General features: G+C 55.4%; 2 protein-coding genes across 4 annotated transcripts; one reads left to right on the forward strand and one right to left on the reverse strand.

The window, feature by feature from the left end:
- Positions 1 to 228: 228 nt before the first annotated feature.
- Positions 229 to 10,720, reverse strand: LOC128799738 (discoidin, CUB and LCCL domain-containing protein 1-like). The gene is given in 17 exon segments (XM_053964364.1): positions 229 to 741; positions 1,191 to 1,307; positions 1,474 to 1,511; positions 1,704 to 1,794; positions 1,989 to 2,081; positions 2,198 to 2,366; positions 2,450 to 2,571; positions 3,272 to 3,466; positions 3,585 to 3,622; positions 3,768 to 3,901; positions 4,064 to 4,136; positions 4,322 to 4,373; positions 4,815 to 4,952; positions 7,150 to 7,371; positions 10,326 to 10,478; positions 10,481 to 10,628; positions 10,630 to 10,720. Coding segments are annotated over 17 exon segments (2,214 nt in total). The 5' UTR covers positions 10,672 to 10,720; the 3' UTR covers positions 229 to 352.
- Positions 10,450 to 21,481, forward strand: GMEB1 (glucocorticoid modulatory element binding protein 1). 3 transcript variants are annotated; one of them, XM_053964367.1, is made up of 10 exons: positions 10,450 to 10,512; positions 12,147 to 12,307; positions 13,224 to 13,306; positions 14,258 to 14,382; positions 15,189 to 15,292; positions 15,697 to 15,851; positions 16,971 to 17,099; positions 17,801 to 17,938; positions 19,001 to 19,123; positions 20,181 to 21,481. In XM_053964367.1, exons 2-10 carry the CDS (start codon positions 12,180 to 12,182, stop codon positions 20,885 to 20,887), a joined length of 1,692 nt encoding a protein of 563 aa, XP_053820342.1. In that variant the 5' UTR covers positions 10,450 to 10,512; positions 12,147 to 12,179; the 3' UTR covers positions 20,888 to 21,481. The 3 variants fall into 3 exon arrangements, with proteins under 3 accessions (XP_053820342.1, XP_053820341.1, XP_053820340.1); XM_053964366.1 differs by lacking the exon at positions 10,450 to 10,512 and adding an exon at positions 10,689 to 10,757; XM_053964365.1 differs by lacking the exon at positions 10,450 to 10,512 and adding an exon at positions 11,121 to 11,396.
- Positions 21,482 to 22,504: the final 1,023 nt, after the last annotated feature.

Genomic DNA, 22,504 nt, shown 5'->3' on the forward strand with positions numbered 1-22,504 from the left:
AATGGCAGAGAAGGGGCGCGGAGCGGCGTCTGCCACTGCGAGCGGCACTGGGTGCTCCGGCTGCTGTGTTCTGTCCCAACGAGGGGTGCCGCGGCTGCGGGGGGGGTATGGGTTATGACGCCGCGGACGGCGGGAAAGGGGGGACAAGGACTGTAACACCCTGGCCCGGGCGGATTGGGCGCATCCCTGGCCAGCAGACGGTGCAGGGCACTCCACTCCACAGCTGTCTTTCTATATATAAAACATATATTTACATAGGATAAATTTAAAAAAGCCCACTGCGAGCGCAAGGAGGACGTCCCCCTTTACACGCATTCTCCCCGCCCAATACCACGCCGCTCTGCTCCCCTCCTCACAAAGCCTCATGGTACACGTGTGCGAGGGGACAGTGCCTAGGCCACCCACGGGACCCCTCAGAACAGGGGCTGCCAGTCCGCTCCACCCCAGCGGGCAGCTCCCCGGGCCGCAGGGCAGGGGTCTGGTACTGCACCGGGGGGCACCCGGCAGATCCTGCGACCATGCAAGTGCTGCAGCGCATCCCAGCGGGCTCCGGCTCACTGAATGGCATGGCGTACTCAGGCTCTGGCGGCAGCGGCTCCGCGTACTCATGGTGCTTCCCTGGGGTGTCATAGTGGTTCTGGACCAGTGGTAGAGTGTAGCCCTCTTCCAGGAGTGGCTTGAAGGTGGAGGGACCTGTCTGGCTGCTGGGGCTCACCTGCACCAGGTCTGGCTCAGTGTACTCTGAAACAGGGAGGCTGCCATGTCAGGAGGGTCATGGTGCTGCAGCAGAGGTGGGTCAGGTGGGTTGACTATCTGAGCATGTTTGGACTTTCAGGGACAGAAAAACTGCCAAAACCCATCCAACGCAGGGCACTCACCCATGGAGACCCCACATTCCTCTGCCACACCCCAGAGAGGGGCTCCTGCTGTCCCCAGCCACCCTCCAGTGTCAACAGCTGTAACTGACGTGGACTACTACTACTACTAAATAATGTGTGGTGCTATTACAATAAATTATAATAATAAATTATAATAATTAAATGGGCATGTCTAATTTATCAGGCCCTCCTTGTTGCACAGGACCACGATGCAGGAGGGGTAAGACCAGAATGGGGAAGGAGGTGCAATCGGGAAGAGTCGACTCCAGCTCTGGGCTGAGGGACCAGGCCCTGCCCTGATGTCCCTGTTACCTGGAGAATGGGTCCAGCTGAGATCCCCTGGTGTGGAGGCCATGGGGAAGGAGGCCAGGCTGGGGGCTGGCAGGCTCTGCAGGGAGCAGACCTGGCTTGACTCCAGCTTGGGGTACCCTGGGCAGGGAGAGGAAACCCTCGGTTGTCACAGACTGTCACCTGGATGTGCAGGTGTCCCTGGGGCGTGGGACAAGTCCAAGTTTGACAGCAGCACCAGTTAAACCAGCTACACCCCACAGCACACAGACCTCTGATTTTGGAGAGGAGTTGTGGACCCTTTTACCTTTTGTGATCCCGCAGTTCAGCTCCACTGCTGACTTCCTGCCAAGGGGAGAGGCAAGATGGGGCAAGAAGTCCCAGCTACCCTGTGCCCACCATCACTTATCTCCTCACACTCATTGCCTTAGGGGCAGCACCCCTTGGGACCCGGTGAGCAGCTAGATGAAGCTGCTGGAATTTGGAGAGGTGATGCTGAGTCCCCCAGGGCAAAGCAGGGGACAAGACAGGACCAACCTCTTCCTGTGGTAGAGGAAAGCCAGGAGCAGGAGGCAGGAGCAGAGAAGCACAAAGCCGCCAATAAGCAGCATCACCAGCAGTGTGGAGCCTGGGGAGGGAGGGCAGTGTCAGCACCCTGGGCCCCCATCCCACCCCTTTGCACCCATGAGTGCCAGAAGCCCACCTGGGGCCACTAGAACAGGAAAATCAATATGTTCCCATGGGGGGATGAAGCCCCAGTGGCACCTTGAACACCAAAAGACAATGCTGAACCCCAAGGACAGCCCCCCCCATGGCACCCACCTGCCTTCTCTGGGTCCAGGGCGATGCCAGGGATGGGGGTGTGGCTGGCTGGGTGGCTGGTGGGTTCAAGCACCTTCTTGGGGACACTGGGCACTACAGGACAGAGCAAGGACTGTGACTGTGGGACCACCACAAGGTGCACAGGGAGGTGAAGGCCCCAGGAGGATGTTTTGGACATGGGGGTGTGAGCCTTCTGTGGAGGGTCTCACCGTAGGGACGGGGCACGCGGACCCGTGCCAGCTGGCAGCCCACCAGGGCCACCTTCAGGGCCATGCGCTGGTGCCAGCTCTGCGGTGTGACACGGATGTAGCGGGCGATGATGGGGGGGATAAAGGTGTTAGAGACCTCCCCCTGGCTGTCAGCATTTCCTTCAAACACCTACAGAGAGGGTGAAGAGGCGTAAATGGCTAAATATACATGGGCGGGGGCTCTCAGCCCCGTGATATTCTCCCCATGCCCACCTTGTCCTCCTGACCACTGCTGCCTCTGTAGGGTCTCCAGTTCTTCCCGTCGCGGCTAGAGGAGACATGGTAGGACGTCACGTAGTAGTCATGCTGCTCGGAGGAGCCCTTTGTGATGATGCCTATGAATGCAGGAGGGTGTTCCCCACTGTCAGTCAGGGGTTGTGGGGCTGGGGAAGGGCTGCCCTCTACCCCACTGCCCTCTACTCCCAGCTGGAATATCCCCTATCTCTGGGATAGGACTAAGACCCAGGTGGGAAAGGACTAAGAGGACAGGATACGTCACCTGGCAGAGGGGGATCCTTCTAACCCTGGGAGGGGGTTTGGGTGGCAGATTCCAGTGTGGGACACTCTGCTCTGCCCCCATGAACTGACAACCTCCAGCCCCGGCTGTCAGCCCTGCATTCCCTCCTCCTCCAGCCTCTGGCCGGACAATGTTCCCATTTTCCTTGCTGCGGTTGCAAGCCACTGGCACACAAAGCCCCTGCTTTTGGCAGGCTCAGGCCGCACAAAAGACGCTCACTGGCACCAGATGCAAGAGCATAATATTAACTTGTTCATCCCAGAAATGGCTGCAGATGAGGGGGCCAAAGGGGCAAGGGAAGGACAGGAGCAGCCAGAGGGGCTGGTGTGCTCTGCATCCCAGTTTGCACCAGTAAAACCACAGCACAATGAACTCCAGTGAATCCTGGGAATTATGGGGGTGCAACTGCCCTGGGCAGTTTTGTGGGGATCAGTGAAGCTGGCACAGCAGGAGGACAGTGGTCAGGGTGGCATGGGGAGACAGGCAGCTGTTGTTCCCCTCTGATGGCCAACTCTCACCTGTGACATTCCTTCGGGTGCCCAGGTCCAGCTCCAGCCAGGCAGCCTCAGCACCGGGTTCAGCGGCCCAGGAGTGGCCGGTGGTGCTAAGTGCTGCCCGTTCAGCCACCCAGGCTCGGTCCTGGCCCAGCATGTCCACCTCGTGCCACCAGGACGAGGCATTGAAGGTGACCACCTCCAGCACATCATCACAGGCTGGGGACAGGAGACAGCACACTTGGAACCCGGAAACCCCAACCAGGCACAGGGGAGTGGCAGCAGGTCGAACAGCTAAAATCGTGCCTTAATTTCAGGGGAAATGGGAAAAAAATACCTTTGTGGAATACAAGTCGCTTCTCGGAGAGAGATCCCCTGTGTAGAAGAAAGGAGGGGGAGCATCAGATGGGGTGAACAAACCCTGGGGTCTCTGAAACTGAGGGGTGGCAGTTTCCCAGTGTCAGTGTGGGTGGGTCCTGCAGCTCCCTGTGGGGTGCAGCCCCAGCCACTCCTCACCCACCTTTTGGAGCGGAGCCCGTTGGCAAAGGCCGACTCATAGAGCGTGATCCCCTTCTCCCGGGACAGGGTGACCTGCCCGCCCAGCTCATCCGCAATCACCCCGGCATGCACAGCTGCCTTGCACAGCACTGATGTCTGCAGGGAGTGGGGAGTAAGGCAGCCCCCCACAGCAGGCCTGAGCACCCTGTGGGGCACCCCAAGGCCACACTCATCACCTCTGGGTTGCTGAGGGTGACAAGTGGCCACACGTGCTGTGGGGACCATCCCCGGTGGGTACACCATGGTGCCCAAACTTACATCCCGGTAGCCCTGGCTCGGGTTGCCCCAGATGTCCCCATGGATGTCCTTGCAGCCCGCAGGGCAGTACACACTGAAACACATGGTAAGGGGTGGGTCAGGGCTCCCTCCCATCCAAACCCTCTCTTCATACCCGCTCTGCTCCCCATCCCACCAGAGCTTTACGTCAGAAGAGGGATGGGGATGAAACCAGGGCTGATGGGGACCCCTGCAGCAGGGGACACCAAAATGGGACCATTCCCCGCTCTGACCACTCACCTGATGTGCTCCTGGGTGTAGTGGGTGCCTCGAACCAGGCAGGAGACCAGGTCTGCAAGGCAGGGACACCCCAGGGTGAGGGACCCCCACCTGCCCCGCAGCACACACTCACTTCTGCCTCAGTGCACTCCATTCCCAACTGAATCCTGCTCCTCACTGGGTTCTGCCCTTCACGCCCCCATGTCTGGAGGGGCAGGGAGGGATGGCCCCTTGGTCCCTGCAGCCATTGGCCCCACGGCACAATCTATGCTGCCTGTGGCTCTGCCTGATATTGGGGTGCCACTTCACTTGGGGGTTCAGGGTTCTCAAAGGGGTCCCAGCTGGCCTGCAGGTCTCCCATATTTGCCCCCAGCCAGGGAGAACATGGAAATTCAAGAGCTCAGGGTAATGGAAGCTCATCCTGGGGTCAGCAAGGAGCTTCCTTCACATCCCTGCATGGGTCAGGACACATCCCAGGGGTGTCTCTGCATCCCAGGGGATGCTGCCCCCATACCTGGGTGCTGTGAGGTGGCATAGGACACAAGCAGGCCTCGTCCCGAGCGGTGGCTGGTGCTGTTGAACAGGACAGTCACAGTGCTGGAGTTTGTCACCAGAAGTGGGGCAGAAGGGACGGAGTTCCTGCAGTAGGGCCCTGCCAGCAGGGATGGTACCAAGGAGAGGATTTGGGGTCCCTGGGGACACACTTGGACACCTGGACCCCAGGACTTCACCTCCCCCAGCTTGGCCCTTGCCAGGGCCAGAGGGGCTCAGGCATTTGGGCTGTGCTTAGGGTGGTCCCAGAGTTGTTCCACATCCAGGGTGGCCCATCCCCAAGGTAGTCTCAGCATCAGGGTGCTGAAGGGTGGTCCCATGAAGCATGACCCCATGCCAGGCTGGTCCCATCTTGAAGATGGTTCCATGTTTTGGGATGGTCCCATACCCAGGGTGGTCCCAGGCAGGGCAACCTTATGACAGGATGGTCCCATGCCCAGCGTGGCTCCATTGCCCTCACTGGGCACCTGCCACCACATCCCCCACTGCAGAGACTGGTACACACGGCATCACCCCATGGGACCCCAAAATGGGAGCTGTGTCCTTGTCTCCTCCCCGTGTCCCCTTTCATAGGTGCTGCTGAAGCTGCTTCCTAAACTGCCCCCTCCCCCCATTTAATCCACATTAATTTGCAATTCTATCTCCCTGATTAAAACTTCAGCTTAGCAGGCAGGCGGATTCCTTAGGGACATCTCTGGTTCCAGCTGGGGACAGAACATGGCCCTAATCCCTGGACTGCCATCATCCCCTGTCCCCCACATCGCTCTGCTCTGTATCATGCCTATCACTTGGGCCTCTGGGCACCCAGAGATGTTTTGAGCAAGTGCCATCGTTGTCCTGGCGACAGGGAACTATGTCTGTGTTCCCCTGGGGCTGCTGGTGACACCTCCCCCTGTGCCTCAGTTTCTCTACCCTCACCCACATCCTTATCCTGCCTGGGTCATGTTGAAGCAGGAGGTCAATCCCAGGGGACATGGGACACACGTGCACGCAGAGATCTCACATATGTGACAGAACTGATATCTGCACAGTATGCAGATGAGATGTAGATAAGCCACATGCAGATTTCCTTTCCACCGACTGCCAAATGGCAATGCTGCCCTGGGTCACTGGTGCCACTTCTGTATGGATCTCAGTAATACCCTGGGAGCTGGGGACCTCTCAGCTGAGCCCCAGAGGCTGCCACCCCCATGGGGACCCTGCCACATCCCAGCAGAATCAGGCCAGGGGCCAGACACCAGCTCTGAGTCAGGGAAAGAGCCCACAGCCTCTGCCTGCTCCAGCTGCTTCCCAGAAAACATCTGGGACTTCTCAAGGGCCAGCGTCAGCCACGGGAGAGGAAGCAGAACCCAAGCTCTGTGTCATGCTGGCATGGCTCTGGTGGCACCCAAAGGGGCTGTGGGTGCCCAGCCACCTCCCCTAGATTCCCAAGAGCATCATCTGGGAGTACCTTCCTTTCCCCTTTCCCACATTGCTGTATCTCAGCCTGGGGCCAGGATGTCTCTTAGCTTTGGGGACAGTTATGTCCCTGAGGCCACAGCAGAGGGGATGGGGACCAGGGACCTTGCGTGCTGTAACCCCTTTGGGGTCCAGCCCAGAAAGGGTGAAAGCCCTGAAGTACAGGGAAAACTCCCAGTCCCATGGATACAAGCTAGATCCTTTCGATTCTGCATTTCCCACTGCATCTCCTGTCCAGCCCCTGCCCCTCACCAGGGCTGCTCCTCCATCCCACCCCATCACTTGATGCTTCCCCCCACCCCCAAGATGTTTTCCTTAGCATTCGTCATGTTCCCAGTGCTGCCAAATCCCTCCAAGACCATTAAATCTGTCTGGGAAAATCCTGGAAGCATTTGGGCAGCAGCTGGGCCAACAAATTAATTATTCAGTGGCTTCATCTGGTCCCAGCTGGGCAGTTCCCCCCCCAGGCTTCGCAATAATCATCTCCTGGGGTACACACCTCCTCAGATATCCCGATTCGCAAATATTACTCTCCTTCGATATCCTCCTCCTTGGATATCAACCCTTCTATTTGGGTACCCCCACTCCTCGAGTATCCCCATTCTTGGATATTTCTCTTCTTTGGATAACCCACTCGTCAGATACTGGATACCCCTCATCCTCTGATATTCCCCTCCTTGAATACCCCTTTCCTTGGATACTGCCCCACTTGGTTACCCCCCTCCTTGGATATTCTCCCTCCCCATGATGAAATCAGCTAAAACCCCAGATTTTCCTGATATTCTCCCTATCCACAACATTGTATCACCCTTGCCTCAGTTCCCCCAGGACCCCCTTACCGTAGGCAGTGCCGGTCTGGGGGTCAGCCAGCAGCAAGGAGCTGTGGGCACAGTGCTCCGAGGACTCCAGATCCACATCCCCGAATGCCAGGAGTAGGGAGGTACCCGGGGGGGCTTGGAGCCTCCAGCAACACATGGTGTGGTTGGGATACGTGCCCGGATAGTTCTTGGAGCTCAGGGTGCCACTGTGGGGTGTCAGCAGTGTGTGGCCACAGCCATTTCCTGCAGAGACACCGGGGAGACTGCTCAGACAGGCTGTTCCCTGCCTCATTTTCCCCCCTAGGTGAGGCCCCCAGAACAACCCCTGGGCACATGCAGCCTCTTCAGATGTTTTGCTCATCTAAAGCACCATTTTCTGGTGGCTTTTCTGGATGCTCCTGGCACTGGGAACTGTCCACAGGGGGATCCAGGGATGAAGCTGCCCACAGCCACCCAGCATGACCCTCTACCTCCAGCTCCTCTACATCCTCCAGTCCAGGAGAACCTCACTTTGGGGGGGATATAAAAGGATTCAAGGAGAGAATATCCCTACTCCATGCAGCCGTACAGCACTAGGCAGCCCCTGGGACCCCCTAACTGCAGCCTTGACCTTGAGGATAACCTCGGGCAGCCGCATCCCCATTGCCTCCTTCCCAGGCAAGGGTGATACAATGTTGTGGATAGGGAGAATATGCCAGATGCCAGACTCACCACAAAAGGGGCTTTTCTCTGAGCTCACTGCCTCTGGGCATGAGGGAATATCCTGGAAATAAGCTGAAAGCACCAGGCATTGAGATCTGGCCATAATTTCTGAGCAGGATTGTGGTGCAGGGAAAGTGGGAAAGCACCACTCAGCCCCCACTGTGTGGGCCAGGCGTTTGTATGGGTCCAGTGCTCAACACCTCCTCCTCACATCCCCTAAAAGCTGTTGCTCCTGCCAAGCATCATCCTGGCACAGCCAGAAAGAAAAGGGATGGTGGGCATAGATTTGCCCAGCCTTGGCTCCCCTCACTGTCGCTGGGAGACAACACAAAGCACCAGCAAGGGAAAATCCTGCAGGGATAAAAACGGGGGGGCTGGCGGTGAAAGATGCCAGCCCCCGCACAGAGCTCCCTCCTCCCCAGCCTGTGGGAAGGGCTTGCATCCAAACTGGGGGGAGGTTTATCCTGTGGGACTGGGAAAAACTTTTCCCCTTTCTGGGCAGTGTCTGCTGACAGAGCAGAGCTGGGAAGGATCAGGCCCTCCAAGAGTGGGGGATGGGGGGGCAGCGGAGATCCCAGGGCTGCCAGGACAATAGCTCCCAGAAGGGGTGCTCTGCTGCAGGAGAGAAATTTGGGGTATTCAGGGGGAGTTTCTAGCACAGAAAGTTGAAGCCACTGGGATCTGTATGGAAAACCCTCTATGGCCAGGTCAGCTGGATATGTGAGCCCAGCTGGGGGGTCTTGGAAGGATCCCCCCAGCTCTATAACCATACTGGTGGTGCAGAAGAGCTGTGGGGACCCATTCCGGGAAAAACCCATCCAAGGAAAGGAAATCCTTGTTAAAAACATCCGGAGTGTGACCAGCGCGTGCCAGGAGGGAATGTCAGACATAAACTGAGAGCTGCAGGCACTCTTGGGAATTTGGCTCCAAAGATGGTACCGAGGGGCCAGGAATAGCCAAGACATAGCCACGGGGCACTTGCCCCCAGCCATGGAAACTTTACTCCCCTCCCAGAAAATGTGAAAACTGGATTTCCGGTGGGCGAGGGTGAACTCACAGCCGGGCCCCGCTGGGATCATTCCTGCCAGGGATTTGTTTGTTTTCTCACAGGATGCAAGAAAGACACAACAGGGCGATGCTCCGACAAAAGCCCGGCACACCCCTGCCTCTGTCTTGCTGCTGGCCCCGGGAAAACTCCCCCGCGTCCACCAGTGGGTTTGGGATACAGTGGAAACCCGTTGCATGATGTGCCCCAAATCACACTTTTTGACCGGGAACGTCCGGTCAACCGGGATTCTACCTCCAGTGATCCCAGCCTGTCTCCGTGCCTCAGTTTCCCCTCGGGGAAAATGCTTTGCTTGACCTGTCGTTGTTTCCTCGCTCTTGGATGAGTTGGGGACAAGTGACACCGGGAAACACGAACTTTGGGATCACGTTTGGGTGAACATTTCCTCGGGGTTGTCCTGGATCCCGCGACTACAAATCCCCCCGGGGAGTGGCATTCCCGGGATGGAGCCCACTGCCCGGCTCTGCATGTAAACTCCAGCGATCCTCTAAACCCGTGGATTAGGGGTTCCCCGGGAAAGCCCTGCAGGCGGGATGGAGCCGAACGCGGGACTCTCGGGACCCCAGGCGTAGTCGCCACCGGGGGCAGGGACAGAGAGAGCTGTGGGGGCTGCGGGGAAAATGGGCGGGTGCAGGACCGGCGTGATGTGGAGGTGGTGGGAGCAGGGACAGAGCTTGTCCCGTCCGGTACCGGAGCAGAGGGATACTGGGGACCCCGTCCTGGACCAGTACCAGGAGAGACAGACGGCGGGGACCCCGTCCAGTCCGGTACCGGGACAGAGGGATGGCGAGGATCCCATTTCCGGTCGGTACCGGAGCAAAGGGATGGCAGGGACCCTGTCCCGGGTCGGTACCGGGACAGAGGCGAGAGATGAAGAGATCACGTTCCGGAAAGGAACCGGGGCAGGCGCACCACGACGACCCTTTGCCGGTGTGGTCTGCTATGGTCACAGCAGGGAACCGTTCCCGGGAGCCCATCCTGATTCGATCCCAGTCCAGAGACAGCGAAGAGCCCGTCCCGGATCGTCCCGGGGCAGAGGCGAGCCCGTCCGGTCCCCCTTCCCAGTCCCCATACCGCACCAAGTTCCGGTCCCATCCCGGCGAACGAAGCAGAAGCTCCGGAGGTACTGGTGGGAGTAGGGCTCCCGGTGCCACGTCCCGGTGTGGGATGCCCCACCGCCGGTGCTCCGCAATCACCACTCACCATCCTGTGCGCCGGCCGAGCGCAGCCCCAAAGGGCCGAGCAGGAGGCAGCGGCGGAGCAGCGCCAGCGCCAGCGCCCCCGGGGCCGCCCCGCCGCCCGCCCGCATCCTCCTCCCGGCCGCCGCCGCCGCCCCGGCCCCGCCGCCGCTCCGCAGCGCTGTCGCCCCGGCCCCGCCTCCCTTCGCCCTGCCGCGCCCATTGGCTGTCGCCGCCCGACCCCGCGTTACCATTGGTCTGCCTCGTTGTCAGTCGACCGGCACGCTCGGCGGGGGCAGTGGGGGATTTGGCGGGCCGGCCGTGGGAGGTCCCGGTGGTCCCGCCGGGGCTGGCTTGGGGCGGGAGATGCCTGGAACCGCGTTCCACGACTCGCTGCTGTGACCGGGGGGAGCGAACCTCGCCGTGACACCCCCGCCGGTAACTCGTGGCTTGGGCTGGCGGGTGACACCACGAAGGCGATACTGCCGGCGGCCACCAGGGAGCAGCACAGCGCCGCGTGCTTCACCGGTCGGCCCCTTTAAGGCAGGCGGCGGGCCGGAAGTGCTGGCGGCCGAGGCCGCGGCGGGCACTGCGCATGCGTTGCTGCTGCCCGGCCCGCCTCCCCCCTCCCCATCCCCCCGTTCCCCCGTCCCACAGCCCCCGGTCTCGGCCGCTCGCCGACGGTAAGGCCCAGCCGGCGCCGCGCTATGGGGGCCGGGAGGGGCCATGCAGCGCGAAGGGGCGGGGCGGGAGGGGGCCTGGCCCCGCCGAGAGGGGAGGGAGGGGTCGCCGCCGTACGTGCCGCCGCCGCTGCCGCGAGGGCGGACGTCGCGCGCGCGCCGCTCGGGATGGGGGGGGCAGCGGGGGGGCAGCCAGCGCCGTGGGGAGGGGGGGCAGAGGCCACGCCCCCTCCCCGGGCAGGCCACGCCCCCCCCCGCGCCGTGCGCGCCGCGGGGTGGTCCCGCGGGTCCCGTGTCACGTGACCTCACCCCCCCCCCCCCACCCCCCCACCCCTCCCCCCCCCCTCAGCGCGGAGGAGGCCGCGACCCCCGAGCCGCGGCGCGGAGACCCCCGGGGCCGGGGCTTCCCCTGTGTACCTTCCCCCCTTCTCACTTAAGGCCTCGGCGTGATCGCCGCCGCTATTTGTCCGTGTCCTATTGACCCCCCACCCCGCGCCAGATATCCTGGCGAAGCTCTGCCGTCTCTCGAGGGGTCCTGGGTGGTTCTGTTCCCCGGAGCACCGGGATGAGGTGCGGGGAACCACGGGAGTCCCACGCCTGGAGCCGGGTGGGCGCGTGGTCCCTGTGTCGGCGGCTCCCCAGGTTTGTCCTGGTGTATCCCAACCACGGGATATAGAAACCCCTGGCACCCACCATGAGATCCTGACCTGAAATTCTCCCATCTGAGATTTAGATGGGATATTGAGAAGAAATTGTTCCCTGTGAGGGTAATCAGGCCCTGGCATAGGTTGCCCAGAGAAGCTGGCTGCCCCATCCCTGGAAGTGTCCAAGGCCAGGCAGGATGGGGCTTGGAATCAGCTGGTCAAGTGGAAGGTGTCCCTACCCATGGCAGGAGGTGGGAGGAGATGAGCTTTCAGGTTCCTTCTCACCTGAACCATTCCACCATTCTGAGACTGGCTTTCCCAGTAGACCTCAGGCTTGCAGGAATGACCTCCAGCTGCACACTGTAACCAAACCACCTCTGTGCCTCGTGCACAATCATAGGCACATCCCCTGGGAGTGCAGCTTCTCTGAGACGCCCTGTCAGGTCCTCCTGCGTTAGCAGCACACCTTGAGACCAGCTTCTACTGGGAAGGATCATCCACAGGCATGTTCCTGGTAGTGAGGGATCAGAGCATGCCAGGGGTGGCTGGAGGCACTCTGGCCAGGGCCAGTGAGAGAAGCTCTGTGTTGAAAACACACTCTTGCCAAAACCCACCAATGTGGGTCTGTTCCTTGGTGCCAGGTTGGGGGTTCAGAGCTGGAGAGAGCTGCTGGCTCGGGAAGTAATGAGTGGGATGATACCGGGGGGATCTGCCTCTGGGGTCTGTTCCTAGCTCTCGTGATCTACAGGGAGGAAAAAACCTTGCCGGGTTCATGTGAGAGATGGCGAATGCCGAGGTGAGCGTCCCTGTGGGTGATGTGGTGGTTGTACCAAGTGACGGGAACGAAGGGGAGAACCCGGAGGATACCAAAACCCAAGTGATCTTGCAGCTCCAGCCGGTGCAGCAAGGGTGAGTAGGATGGTACTACCTGGGAGGTGCAAGGTGGGATGGGGGGGAGCCCTGTGGGTTTTCGTGGGACTGAGCATCACTCTGTTCTCCAGGTCTGCGTCAGTTTTGTGCCAAGCAGGGGAGAGAGAAAATGCAACAGATTAAATCTTTTGTGTCTGTGGTTGTCATGAGGCCTCCATGGGCTGATATTCCCCTGCGAGGCTGTGTTGGTGCAGTGCTCTCGGATCATGGAAGGGTGCTGTCCCAGTCTCTCTTTTCCTTCTCCAGTCCCAGGGTTGGTTTTTGCCACACTATAGCTGCTGGATGTGGTGGTCTGTGTGTTCAAACCTTCATGTGCCAGCTCTTCCCTAAAATAATCCTCTTCTAAAATAAAGTGAGGCTGGGATGTGGAGGGAATTTTGTAGCTCCCTGGCAGCTGCTGCAGAGAGTGGCTTCATCTTCACTCTGGATCAATCAGAATAGAAAAAAAATGGCTCTAGTTTGATAATATTTGCAGGGCAGGGTGGCTGTGGGCCTGACAGTGACTTCTCTTTGTGGTCATCTGTATTGCAGTCTCACACAGGGCTGGAAGGGAAATCCTGGGACACTGGGCTCTGCTTCCTGTTGTCGAGGGTGACTGAAAGCAGAGGAAAAGGCACAGGGAAGCCTGCAGAGCTGCCTCATTGGCGCTGGCAGAGTGGAGGGTGGGATGACAACACTGGGAATGCCTCTGTGTCTGTCACCCCTTGGGATTACTAGTGTTTTGTTTTATTAGTGTTCGCCAAAAAATTCCTGGTGATTGAAACTGTATCAGACAAAATCAATGTCCCTTGAGGACAAGCAAAAAAAAATTTACTGAATTTTTTAATCCTGTGCTGTGAATCCTAATTTCTCATGATTTATATAGTTTGTTTATGGATGGCCACTTTCACCACAGGATTTACCAAGAGGGCTCCGAGGCCAGCGCTGCTGTGGTGGCCGTGGAAACCCACACCATCCACAAGCTGGAAGAAGGGATTGGTGAGTTCCCACTTGGCATGGATGAATCCCCTCCTGTGCAGGGCTGGTGTCTCCAGTTCGCTGGGCTTCCTTCTGGCTCTGCCCCTGCAGATGCTGATTCCCAGGCATGGATGTGGGTAAAGGGGCTGGGCATACTCTGGAATAAGAGTCTGCTGTTACTGCTTGGTCTCAAAATCCTGGAAGTGAGATCCTGGCTCTCCTTCAGTGAATGGTAAGGGTTCCCATGGGATCCAGGGGAGCCGGGATGTCACCCTAGTCCTAGTGTGCAGACACTGGCAGCAGGAATTATAGTGTTGAGGATGTGGTGGCTGAAGCATCAGGCTCTGGTTGTGGGGTCTTCGCTGAACCAGCCATCTGATGGTTTGGATTGGATGTTCATAAGAACAGAGCAGGTTGGTTCCAACTGCTCTCTCCCATCCTGAGCAGTGTGTGGGAAAAGGCTCCTATCACCAAATGCTGTCACTAGATCTTGATTAGAGTTCTGCTTCCTGTGTCGGTTTGGGTCTTTTGGCAGGATTAACAGAAACCCTGCACATGAAGAGAATATACTATCAGTAAATATCTGATATCACTGCTAAAGGGATACCAGGGCTGCAAGAATCTGAGAGATATCTGTGCTTCAAATTTTAAACCATTTTGTTGCCGCTAGGATTGTTCTCATTGACGCCTCCCCCCCTTACAGATGCATTTGATTTCTGATTTCATGTTTCCTTATAGATGAGCTTCATTTGGAGCATTGTTACACCAAAAAGCAAATGCCACTTGCTGTTAGAGTTAATCTGAACTAACTCTGAGAAGATGGAGAGGACTGATCCTGAACTGGGATCTGCCTTTTTTTTTTTTTTGGTTTCCCCAAGTGCAGGTCTCATAACCTATGAGCTTCCAGCTCCCGCCTTGTGGGATTGGAGCCTCTTGGGTGGAAAGTTTCACTTTGAGCTGTTCCTCCCTCAGACCCCAGCACCCTCGAAACGAGTGAGGAAATCGAGATCGCCTATCCCATCACCTGTGGGGAGAGCAAAGCCATCCTTCTCTGGAAGAAGTTTGTCTGTCCAGGAATTAATGTCAAGTGTGTGAAGGTAAAGGAGAAACTCCCAGTGGATTCCTTTCTGCTCTTCAGGTGTGCTGGTTGGCCTCCACAGGAATTCCTTAGTTTTTGTGTTTCATCCTAAGTCCTTGGATTGTTGGTGCCAAGTTGTTTTTTGATGGGGAGAAGCATGGAAAGAGTGGATTAAGGAGGGAAGGATATCACCCACTTTGTATTTCAGTGGTGTTGGCCCTTGAGGAAGGACTGAAGGCAGGCAAGAGATACATATTGAGGTCTGGCAGAGCTTTGCCTCCTCCCTTTTCCTCAGTGTCCTGGTACTCCACTCCTGTCACTTCCTTGGCAAGCAGGTTGCATTGAGAAGAGATATCTTGGTGTTACCTTTTCCCACCTGAGACCATGGCAGTGTGACAGCCAAGCCCCTTGTGCTCCTGCCCCTCAGCAGGAGCTACTTGAGTCGCTGGAGCAGGGCAGAATGGATGCTCAAGGGAAGACTTGTGTCAGCTGGATGCTCCTGGGCCATTGGATGTAACAGAAATCTCCTGTAATGATCTCCAAAATGACCGTACATGTTCATAGGAGATGATTTGGTTCATATAAAGTCTTCAGGGCTGTTTTTGGTTAGGGCTGTGAATGCCTATGATTGGCAGGTCATTCCCACAGACGTGCTTCCTGGAGCTGTGAGCATTGCTGTGCCCAGGGGATCAAAGCTGGGAGAGATCTGAGAAGCAGCTGCTCTCTCTGGGTGGAAGTGAGGGCTCAGATGAGCTGTGTTGGATGTCCCAATCCTCCCAAGTGATATTACCCTGTTTGCTGAGCCTTTGCTTGTCTCGTTACCAGTTCAATGACCAACTGATTAGCCCAAAGCACTTTGTTCACCTGGCTGGGAAGTCTACCCTGAAGGATTGGAAGAGAGCCATTCGCCTCGGAGGAATCATGCTAAGGTATTTGACCCCTGTCCAACTTCCTGCAGCTGCAGGACCCCCAGCAGGCATTTTGTCTGCCTTGCAGTCCCCAGGAGGCCTCTTGGAGGCCCACAGTACCTGGCCAGCAGCCTGCAGAGATCCTGGCTCCATGATGTGAGGGTCAGGATCCCTTACCCTGGACAGAAGTGGCATCGCCTGGGGAACCTGGGGTGGAACAGGACTAAAACAATGTGTGTGAAGCTGGGGGACTCTTGTGTTTGCCATTTGAAAGCCTTGCAGGAGATTTTTTGGGTGCAGAGTGGCCCTAGGATCTCCCTTTCTCTTTCCTTCCCATGACCATAGCATTCCCAGGTGGAATACTCCCTTTTGTCTCTAGGCTGAGATTTGAGCTGAGCCTGATTCTATCCCCACTCCCTGCACAGGAAGATGATGGATTCAGGGCAGATTGACTTCTACCAACATGACAAAGTTTGCACCAACACCTGTCGAAGCACCAAGTTTGATCTCCTGATCAGCAGTGCCAGAGCACCAGTGCCAGGGCAGCAGAGCGTGGTGCAGACTCCAACCTCAGCTGATGGTAGGAAACCAGTTACCAGTGCCCTGGGAACTTCCCTCTGATGCTCCTCTCCCTCCTACACATGCTTTACACCACCTTCCCAGGCACATCCGGGCAGTCCCACCAGGAATTTGCTCTGGTTTCTGGAAAGGAAAATGCTTCTCATGTCTGTTTGGAGAAGTCTTGGCAGCATTTGTCAGGGAGCTCTGCTCTGCAGGACTGTGAAGGTTGGAAAACAGCTGGCATCAAGAAGCTGCTTTCCAGAGAGGCAGCCTTCATAGCCAGAAGGATTGAGAGCCTTGTAGGGATCTTTGTTCTGGGATCATCATGAGAGCAAACACTTGTGAGAGCTTGCACAGCATTTTCTGATATATTTCCCATTTGGGAGTCTGTTATAAAGGCATGAGTTGGTCTCAGGAGTGAATTTAGAAATGCTATCCTCCTTCAGAACGTCCATGAACAGGATGTGGTGGTTGGACATGATTTGATTGTCATTCCAGCTGCAAGTTCTCAGTGATCCTGTGCTCCGGAGCAGATATTGATCTCTTTGCTGAGGTTAAGGGAGAAGACTATTCCCAACTGTACCACATCATTAAGCTGGGTGGGTTACATTTCTCTGAGCCACTGGGTGGGTGATATGGCAGAGCTGTCCATAGGCTAAGGAGAATCTCTTGGAAAGCACCATAGCCAACTTACAGTGGCTGCACATTAGTTAGTTCCAAATTTGATCCAGGAACTTAGAATTGCATCAGATCCATTTCCCTTTTATAAACCAGCTGGGACCCCAGCTCCATTTCATGAGGGATTAGGGGTGCAGAGCTTCCTGTGGATGATGCAAGGGGAGAAGGGTGGCTGGGCTGAGCCTTATGAGTTCCCTTCTTTATTCTGCTCCCTTTCTGCTCCCTTGAGCCGGGACTCCACTGTGCAAGGCACGTGGTTTTCCCTTCAGAAGCTCCAGAGCTTTTCACAGTCACTGTTCCAATGAGAAGCAGCAATATTTGCTTTTAACTGGTTTGGTTGAAAGAAGCCAAGCACAAACCTGACCCAAAGAGTGAAAGAGAGCCTGGGGAGAGCTGAGGGGTTGGGAAGCAAAGCAGGGATTCAGGCTACCAGAGGGAGCTGATGGGGGCTTTCTGGCAGGGAGCATCACCCAGATTGCGCTGTCAGAGGAGAGTATGGAGGAGGGGATAGAGTGGAATTCGGCTCTGACAGCTGCTGTCACCATGGCCACCGAGGAAGGCATGAAAAAGGACATGGATGAGATTTCAGGTAAGCTTAGGCTGCTTGTTGGGTGTTTTCTCCCCCTCTCCTCCCCTGTTACATTTTGGAAACCTAAATCTTGTAAATAAGTAAAGTCTGGGCAATGACAAAGCTGTCCCTCAGCCCCTTGGATCTCCAGCATTACCCAGGCATCCGGGCTTTCTGCCGGTGGAGCTCCTGATCACTGTAGGACTTCGGCCCTGGCCTCGTGGCTGATGGATAATCCCTCAGATCAGATGTTACTAGTTGCAGTAAGGGGCTTTTCTGTTTTATTCCAAGGATGTGAAACATATCTGCCAGCCTGGAACCAGGCTGGAACCAACAAAGAGCAGAGTCATGTTTGTTCCCTGTCAGCTCTCTGTTCTGTGTCTCTCTGGCCTTACATCCCCTTGTTATATCAGTATGGAAGCTTAGCTAGAATTTCCTCAAATAATTATTTTAAGCTCCGCACCTTGCAAAAATTTGAAATGTTGCCTTAGAAGCCATGGACTTGTTTAAAAACCTGTCCCTGATTTGCTGCCTGAGTCCATTTGGCTTGGTTTGGGGTTGGTTATTTTTTTCACATGTCCTGTCCACCCCAGTAGCCAAGCTACCTTGCAAAGGTAGTCATCTTGAAAAGATACACTTGCCTGAGAGGTTTAAGGTGGCCCTGTGGGAAAAATGCCAAATGCTTGTATATATTGACTTCTTTTCCTCCTCTTTTGTGCCAGAGGACACACTGATGTTCTGGAAAGGAATAGCTGATGTGGGGCTGATGGAAGAGGTAGTGTGCAACATCCAAAAGGAAATAGAAGAAGTCCTAAGAGGTGTGCAGCAGCGGTTGGGTCAGTCTCCCTTCCAGATGACAGGTAGGTTGAGAGGAAGAAGCCTCAAAAGGGCAGTTGCAGGCAAAAAAAAAAAAAAAAAAACAGTGCTAAGAGTCCATTCCACCATGTGAAGCTGGTGAGTCAGGATGGGGAGCGAGTTCCAATCGTTAGCTGAATTGTGGGAGCACAGTCTGTGTTCTCAGCCTGCCCAGCTGTGAAGTGTCTTTGCTTCAAAGCACAAGGATACACCATTCCATCCTGTTCCCTGAGCAAAGTGACCCTGGCAGCTTGCTCGGACCATCACATGACTGTCCACAGCTCCCAGCCCTGATGGAAGCTTTGACAGAGTCACTTCAACTGGAGTTACTCAAACACTTCTCTGTGACACTGCAGGCCTAAACAGGTCCTGCCCCCTCACTTCTTCTTCTGCTTTCACTGGTGCCAGAAAACCTGTTTTGGGGGCTGAACCAGATGAGGTAAATTATCTGGGTTAAAAATAAATCCCCTCCCCCTTTTAGGGTTATTTTTAACTGGTAACAGGCTCCCTAGTCTGGTTCGGCACATGCCCCTGTGAACAATTCTTGTTGATGCTCTTCCTGGGAGAACATCCATGTAGCCACAAACTTCATTTTACCCAGGTTATTTTTTTTTTTTAAATTTTCTAATTTATCTTTGGGCTGGCACATTTTTGTGTCTGGTAGGTGTCAAGTTTTGGGAACTGTGAGTGATTGAAGTCAGTGGATTATAACAGATATTTTGCACAGCTTTCCATGGAGCTTGGCATGTTAATGACACTGTCAGGAACATGGGGTGATGATTTGTAGGTGGAGAGCTCATTTGTAGCTCTGTGATTGCAAATTACACTTTCATTTGCAGCAATTAGGAGCTGCTTGAGTGACACAGCTCTGTCCAATTTGCTTTATCATGTGAATGGGATTATTTAATCCCGGGACATCAGAAGGATGAGGGGGTTGGGTTTCCTTTTTTTAGCTAGTCCTTGTGAAAGAACAGAGAGAGTTTTAAAAAGCAGTAGAAAATTTTTGGTGTAACAGGAGCATCTTTTGAGTGCCCAAGTCTTAACATCCCTGTGCTCTTTCCTTGGAGATGCTGCAGTCCTGAACAATGTCGCCCATACATTTGGCTTAATGGACACAGTCAAGAAGGTACTGGACAACAGGAAAAACCAGACAGAGCAAGGAGAGGAACAGTTTCTTTACACACTGGCAGGTAAAGTGCCTAACAAGAGTTCACATCCTGCTGCTGCTCTTGGGAATGGACATGACTTTCCTTTTCCCCAGTTAATTAGGGTTAGTGTTCAGTACAGGCTGCCCCAAAACAAGTGCATCCCAATCCCTTTCTGTCCTAGCGCTTGAGTGAAATTTCCTCTCTCCCCTGTCACACAGAGAGCAGTTACTCGGGACGTTGGACAGCCCAAAGTCTGTGCCCTTTGCTGCAGTTGGGGTGCTGCAGGCATGAGTCCAATTCCCTCAGGATTAGGGACAGGACCTGCCAGCTCAGTGATGTGCCATGGTCACCTGAGCTGTGGACAGTGTTGTGCTGTACCCAAGCTAATAAGCCTCTCTGAGTATGGGGTGCTGAGCTTCTGCTTGTCTTGGCTGTCAGGGCTCTGCTTGTCTTATGGTGCTATTGGGTGTCCTGCTCAGCTTCCCCTGAGCTGAAACCACTGACTGACCTGGGATCCCCAGAGCTGCTCACTGGATGTGTCTCCCTCCTCACCATGTACTGTAGGATCTGTTGTTATCTGAGATGTTCTAGTCCCCTACTGCCCTGGATAAATGAGGTCACTGTGCTACTTCTGGCTCACAGTGTTCCCACTGATAAGTGTTGAGGGAGATGTTTAATTGACCCAGGCATCTTGCTGGCTGTCCCCAGTGCAGGTGCTTGGCTCCTGGGGAGGTGACCCGGCCAAGCTCAGGAAGCAATTCAAACTGCCTGGGTAGGTTTATCCACTCTCCCTTGCAGGTGGATTTAGCTTGTGGGGAGCAGAAATGTCCATCTCCTTGTCAGTAGGAGTAGCCAACACGTATGGAATGTTACCTGTGTCTTACCCAGGTGCTGGCAGCTGGTACATTGACCCGGTCTATGTAGGTGGCAGGAGAACCTACCCTTTTCCTTCAGTGCCATTTGATCTTGAGGTAGAAGCCATGATCAGGCTCACTGGGTGGTTGGGTGACCTCCTGTCACAAACCTGGGAGTGATGGTTCTGGAGCCCCAGGAGCTCCTGCTCCTGGTGTGACATGTTGCTCAATCATTCCCTTTGCAGACCTGGAGCGGCAGTTGGAAGAACAGAAGAAACTTGCCAGGGACCAGAAGGCCAAGTCCCAAACGATCCAGAACGTGGTGCTGATGCCCATGAGCACTCCCAAGCCTCCGAAGAGACCCCGTCTGCAGCGCCCAGCCTCCGCTACCATCCTCAGCCCCTCCACCCCGATCCAGCAGCCTCAGTTCACTGTCATCTCCCCCATCACCATCGCACCTGTTGGACAACAGTTCTCTGTGGGCAATATCCCAGTGGCAACCCTCAGCCAAGGCTCCAGCCCGGTGACTGTTCATACCTTGCCATCTGGCTCCCAGCTCTTCCGATATGCCACCGTGGTTTCATCCTCCAAGACCAGCTCCTCGGACACCGTCACCCTGCACCCGTCCTCCAGCCTGGCACTGCTGAGCTCAGCAGCCATGCAGGACACCGGGGCCCTGGCCAATGTGGCAACCGTGGTCAACCCCGTGGAACTGGTGGCCATGGAGTCTGGCATCACTTCCACCATCCAAGCTGTGGAAGGCACCTCGGACAATGGGCAGACCATCATAGAGATCGACCCGGCGCCAGATCCTGAGGCGGACACAGACGAATCAGAGGGCAAAGCTGTGATCCTGGAGACAGAGCTGAGGACTGAGGAGAAAGTGGTGGGAGATGTGGAAGACCATCAGCACCAAGTCCATAATGTGGAGATTGTGGTCTTGGAAGACTAGTGGAGAACGCAAGCATCAGTTAGGGGAAGAGTTGGGAATTTGTTTTATTTCAGGCTTTTTTGTTAAGCATCTTTTCCAGCCACCCCATTTGTTACCATGGATGTTTTCATTGTACTGTATATTTTATATATATATATATATATATATATATATATATATATGTAAAGTTTGGTTTTTTTTTTAAAACAAAGCTGGAGAAACACGTGACACTTGGATAAGGCTCCGTGTCCGTGGAGCACTGAACAATACCGCCAGTGTGAAGGAGAGGCTGGATCTCTGCTGGACAACCCAACCAGAAGGAACTAGCCATGCCTCAGTGCTTCTGCTCCAGGGCTGCTCTGGCCCAGAGACTTTATTTGAGAGACAATAACACTTGAGTGTGGATGTGGCTGTGAGAAGGGGTGACAGACTTGGGGTGGAACAGGTACCTCATTTGTATTTTTATTTTCCCCAGGGAAAGGGAATTCTGTCGGACCCTTCACTGTCACCTCAAATGGAATTTTTTATTATTTTTCTTGCTTTGGGGAGGCTGACAGTACAATGAATTTACTGTCCATGTTCTCCTCCTCCACACAAATTGTTTTTATATCTCTATTTTTTTTGTATTTGTTTGCTCTCTCCCTTCCCTTGTCCACATCTCCCAGCTGCAAAGCCCTGGGACCTTCTCTCAGGGTCCCCTGTATCCCAATCCCCCTTCTCTTCCCATGGCACTTTTCCCCCATCCCTTTCCCTGCCTGGCAAGGCTTGGTGCTGCAAACGCCACTTGAAGACTCCGAGATCACTTCAGCCTTTTGTATAAGGCAAAAAATATCAACTCAAGCTCAAACCCAGATCCTCCCTCTTGGCTGCTCAGCACCACAGGGACCTTTCAGGGTGTACAAAGCATGTTGTGCTGTTGCCTTCTGGGAGAGCCAGTTTTCGGATCAGGGCAGCTTCTGTTTACACTGTGTGCTGAGGCTGCTCCGTGCTTGTCGCTACTTGTTTGGTGGTTTTATTTTTGTATTATTTTTTCTTCTTTCTTCCTATAATCTCTTGGCAGGGTTAGAACTGGCACATTGCTGAAATACAGTGCATCCCGCTGTTTTCCCACTTTCCCTCTTTTTTTTTGTGGTTGGAGATCCATATGGGCTTTGCCACACTGGGAAAGTGGAGGGGGAAAGCACGGGGTGGCTTCAGAGATGCAGAAGGCTGGGAGGGTGGGAGCTGCTTGGCTGGAAATATTAAGCTAAGGAAACACACTTGGGGAGGGTGAGGGGAGGGCAGGAAGATGTGTCTGCCTATTTTTTTGCATTAAAAGGAAAAATGGAGTTAAGCTCCAATGGATTTTTTTCATTGGAGAGGTGAAAGGCGGTGCCTCCATCACCTTGGCGACAGCAGGGGATGGGCAGGGATTCCTGAACCTTGATTTGTGAGGGGTGGTCGCTGCTGCTCTGATCTTGGCCTCTGGGGAGTGTTTCCTGGCTTGGGGTGGAGATGGGAACAGCTGTGGGAGCCAGATCCCACAGATCTGGAGAAGGTTCTGGGGAGACTCTTAGAGCCCCTTCCAGTGCCTAAAGGGGCTCCAAGAGAGCTGGAGGGGAACTTTGGACAAGGGCTGGGAGGGACAGGACAAGGAGG

This window comes from Vidua chalybeata, chromosome 25, assembly GCF_026979565.1.
Source record: "Vidua chalybeata isolate OUT-0048 chromosome 25, bVidCha1 merged haplotype, whole genome shotgun sequence".
NCBI lineage: Eukaryota > Metazoa > Chordata > Aves > Passeriformes > Viduidae > Vidua > Vidua chalybeata.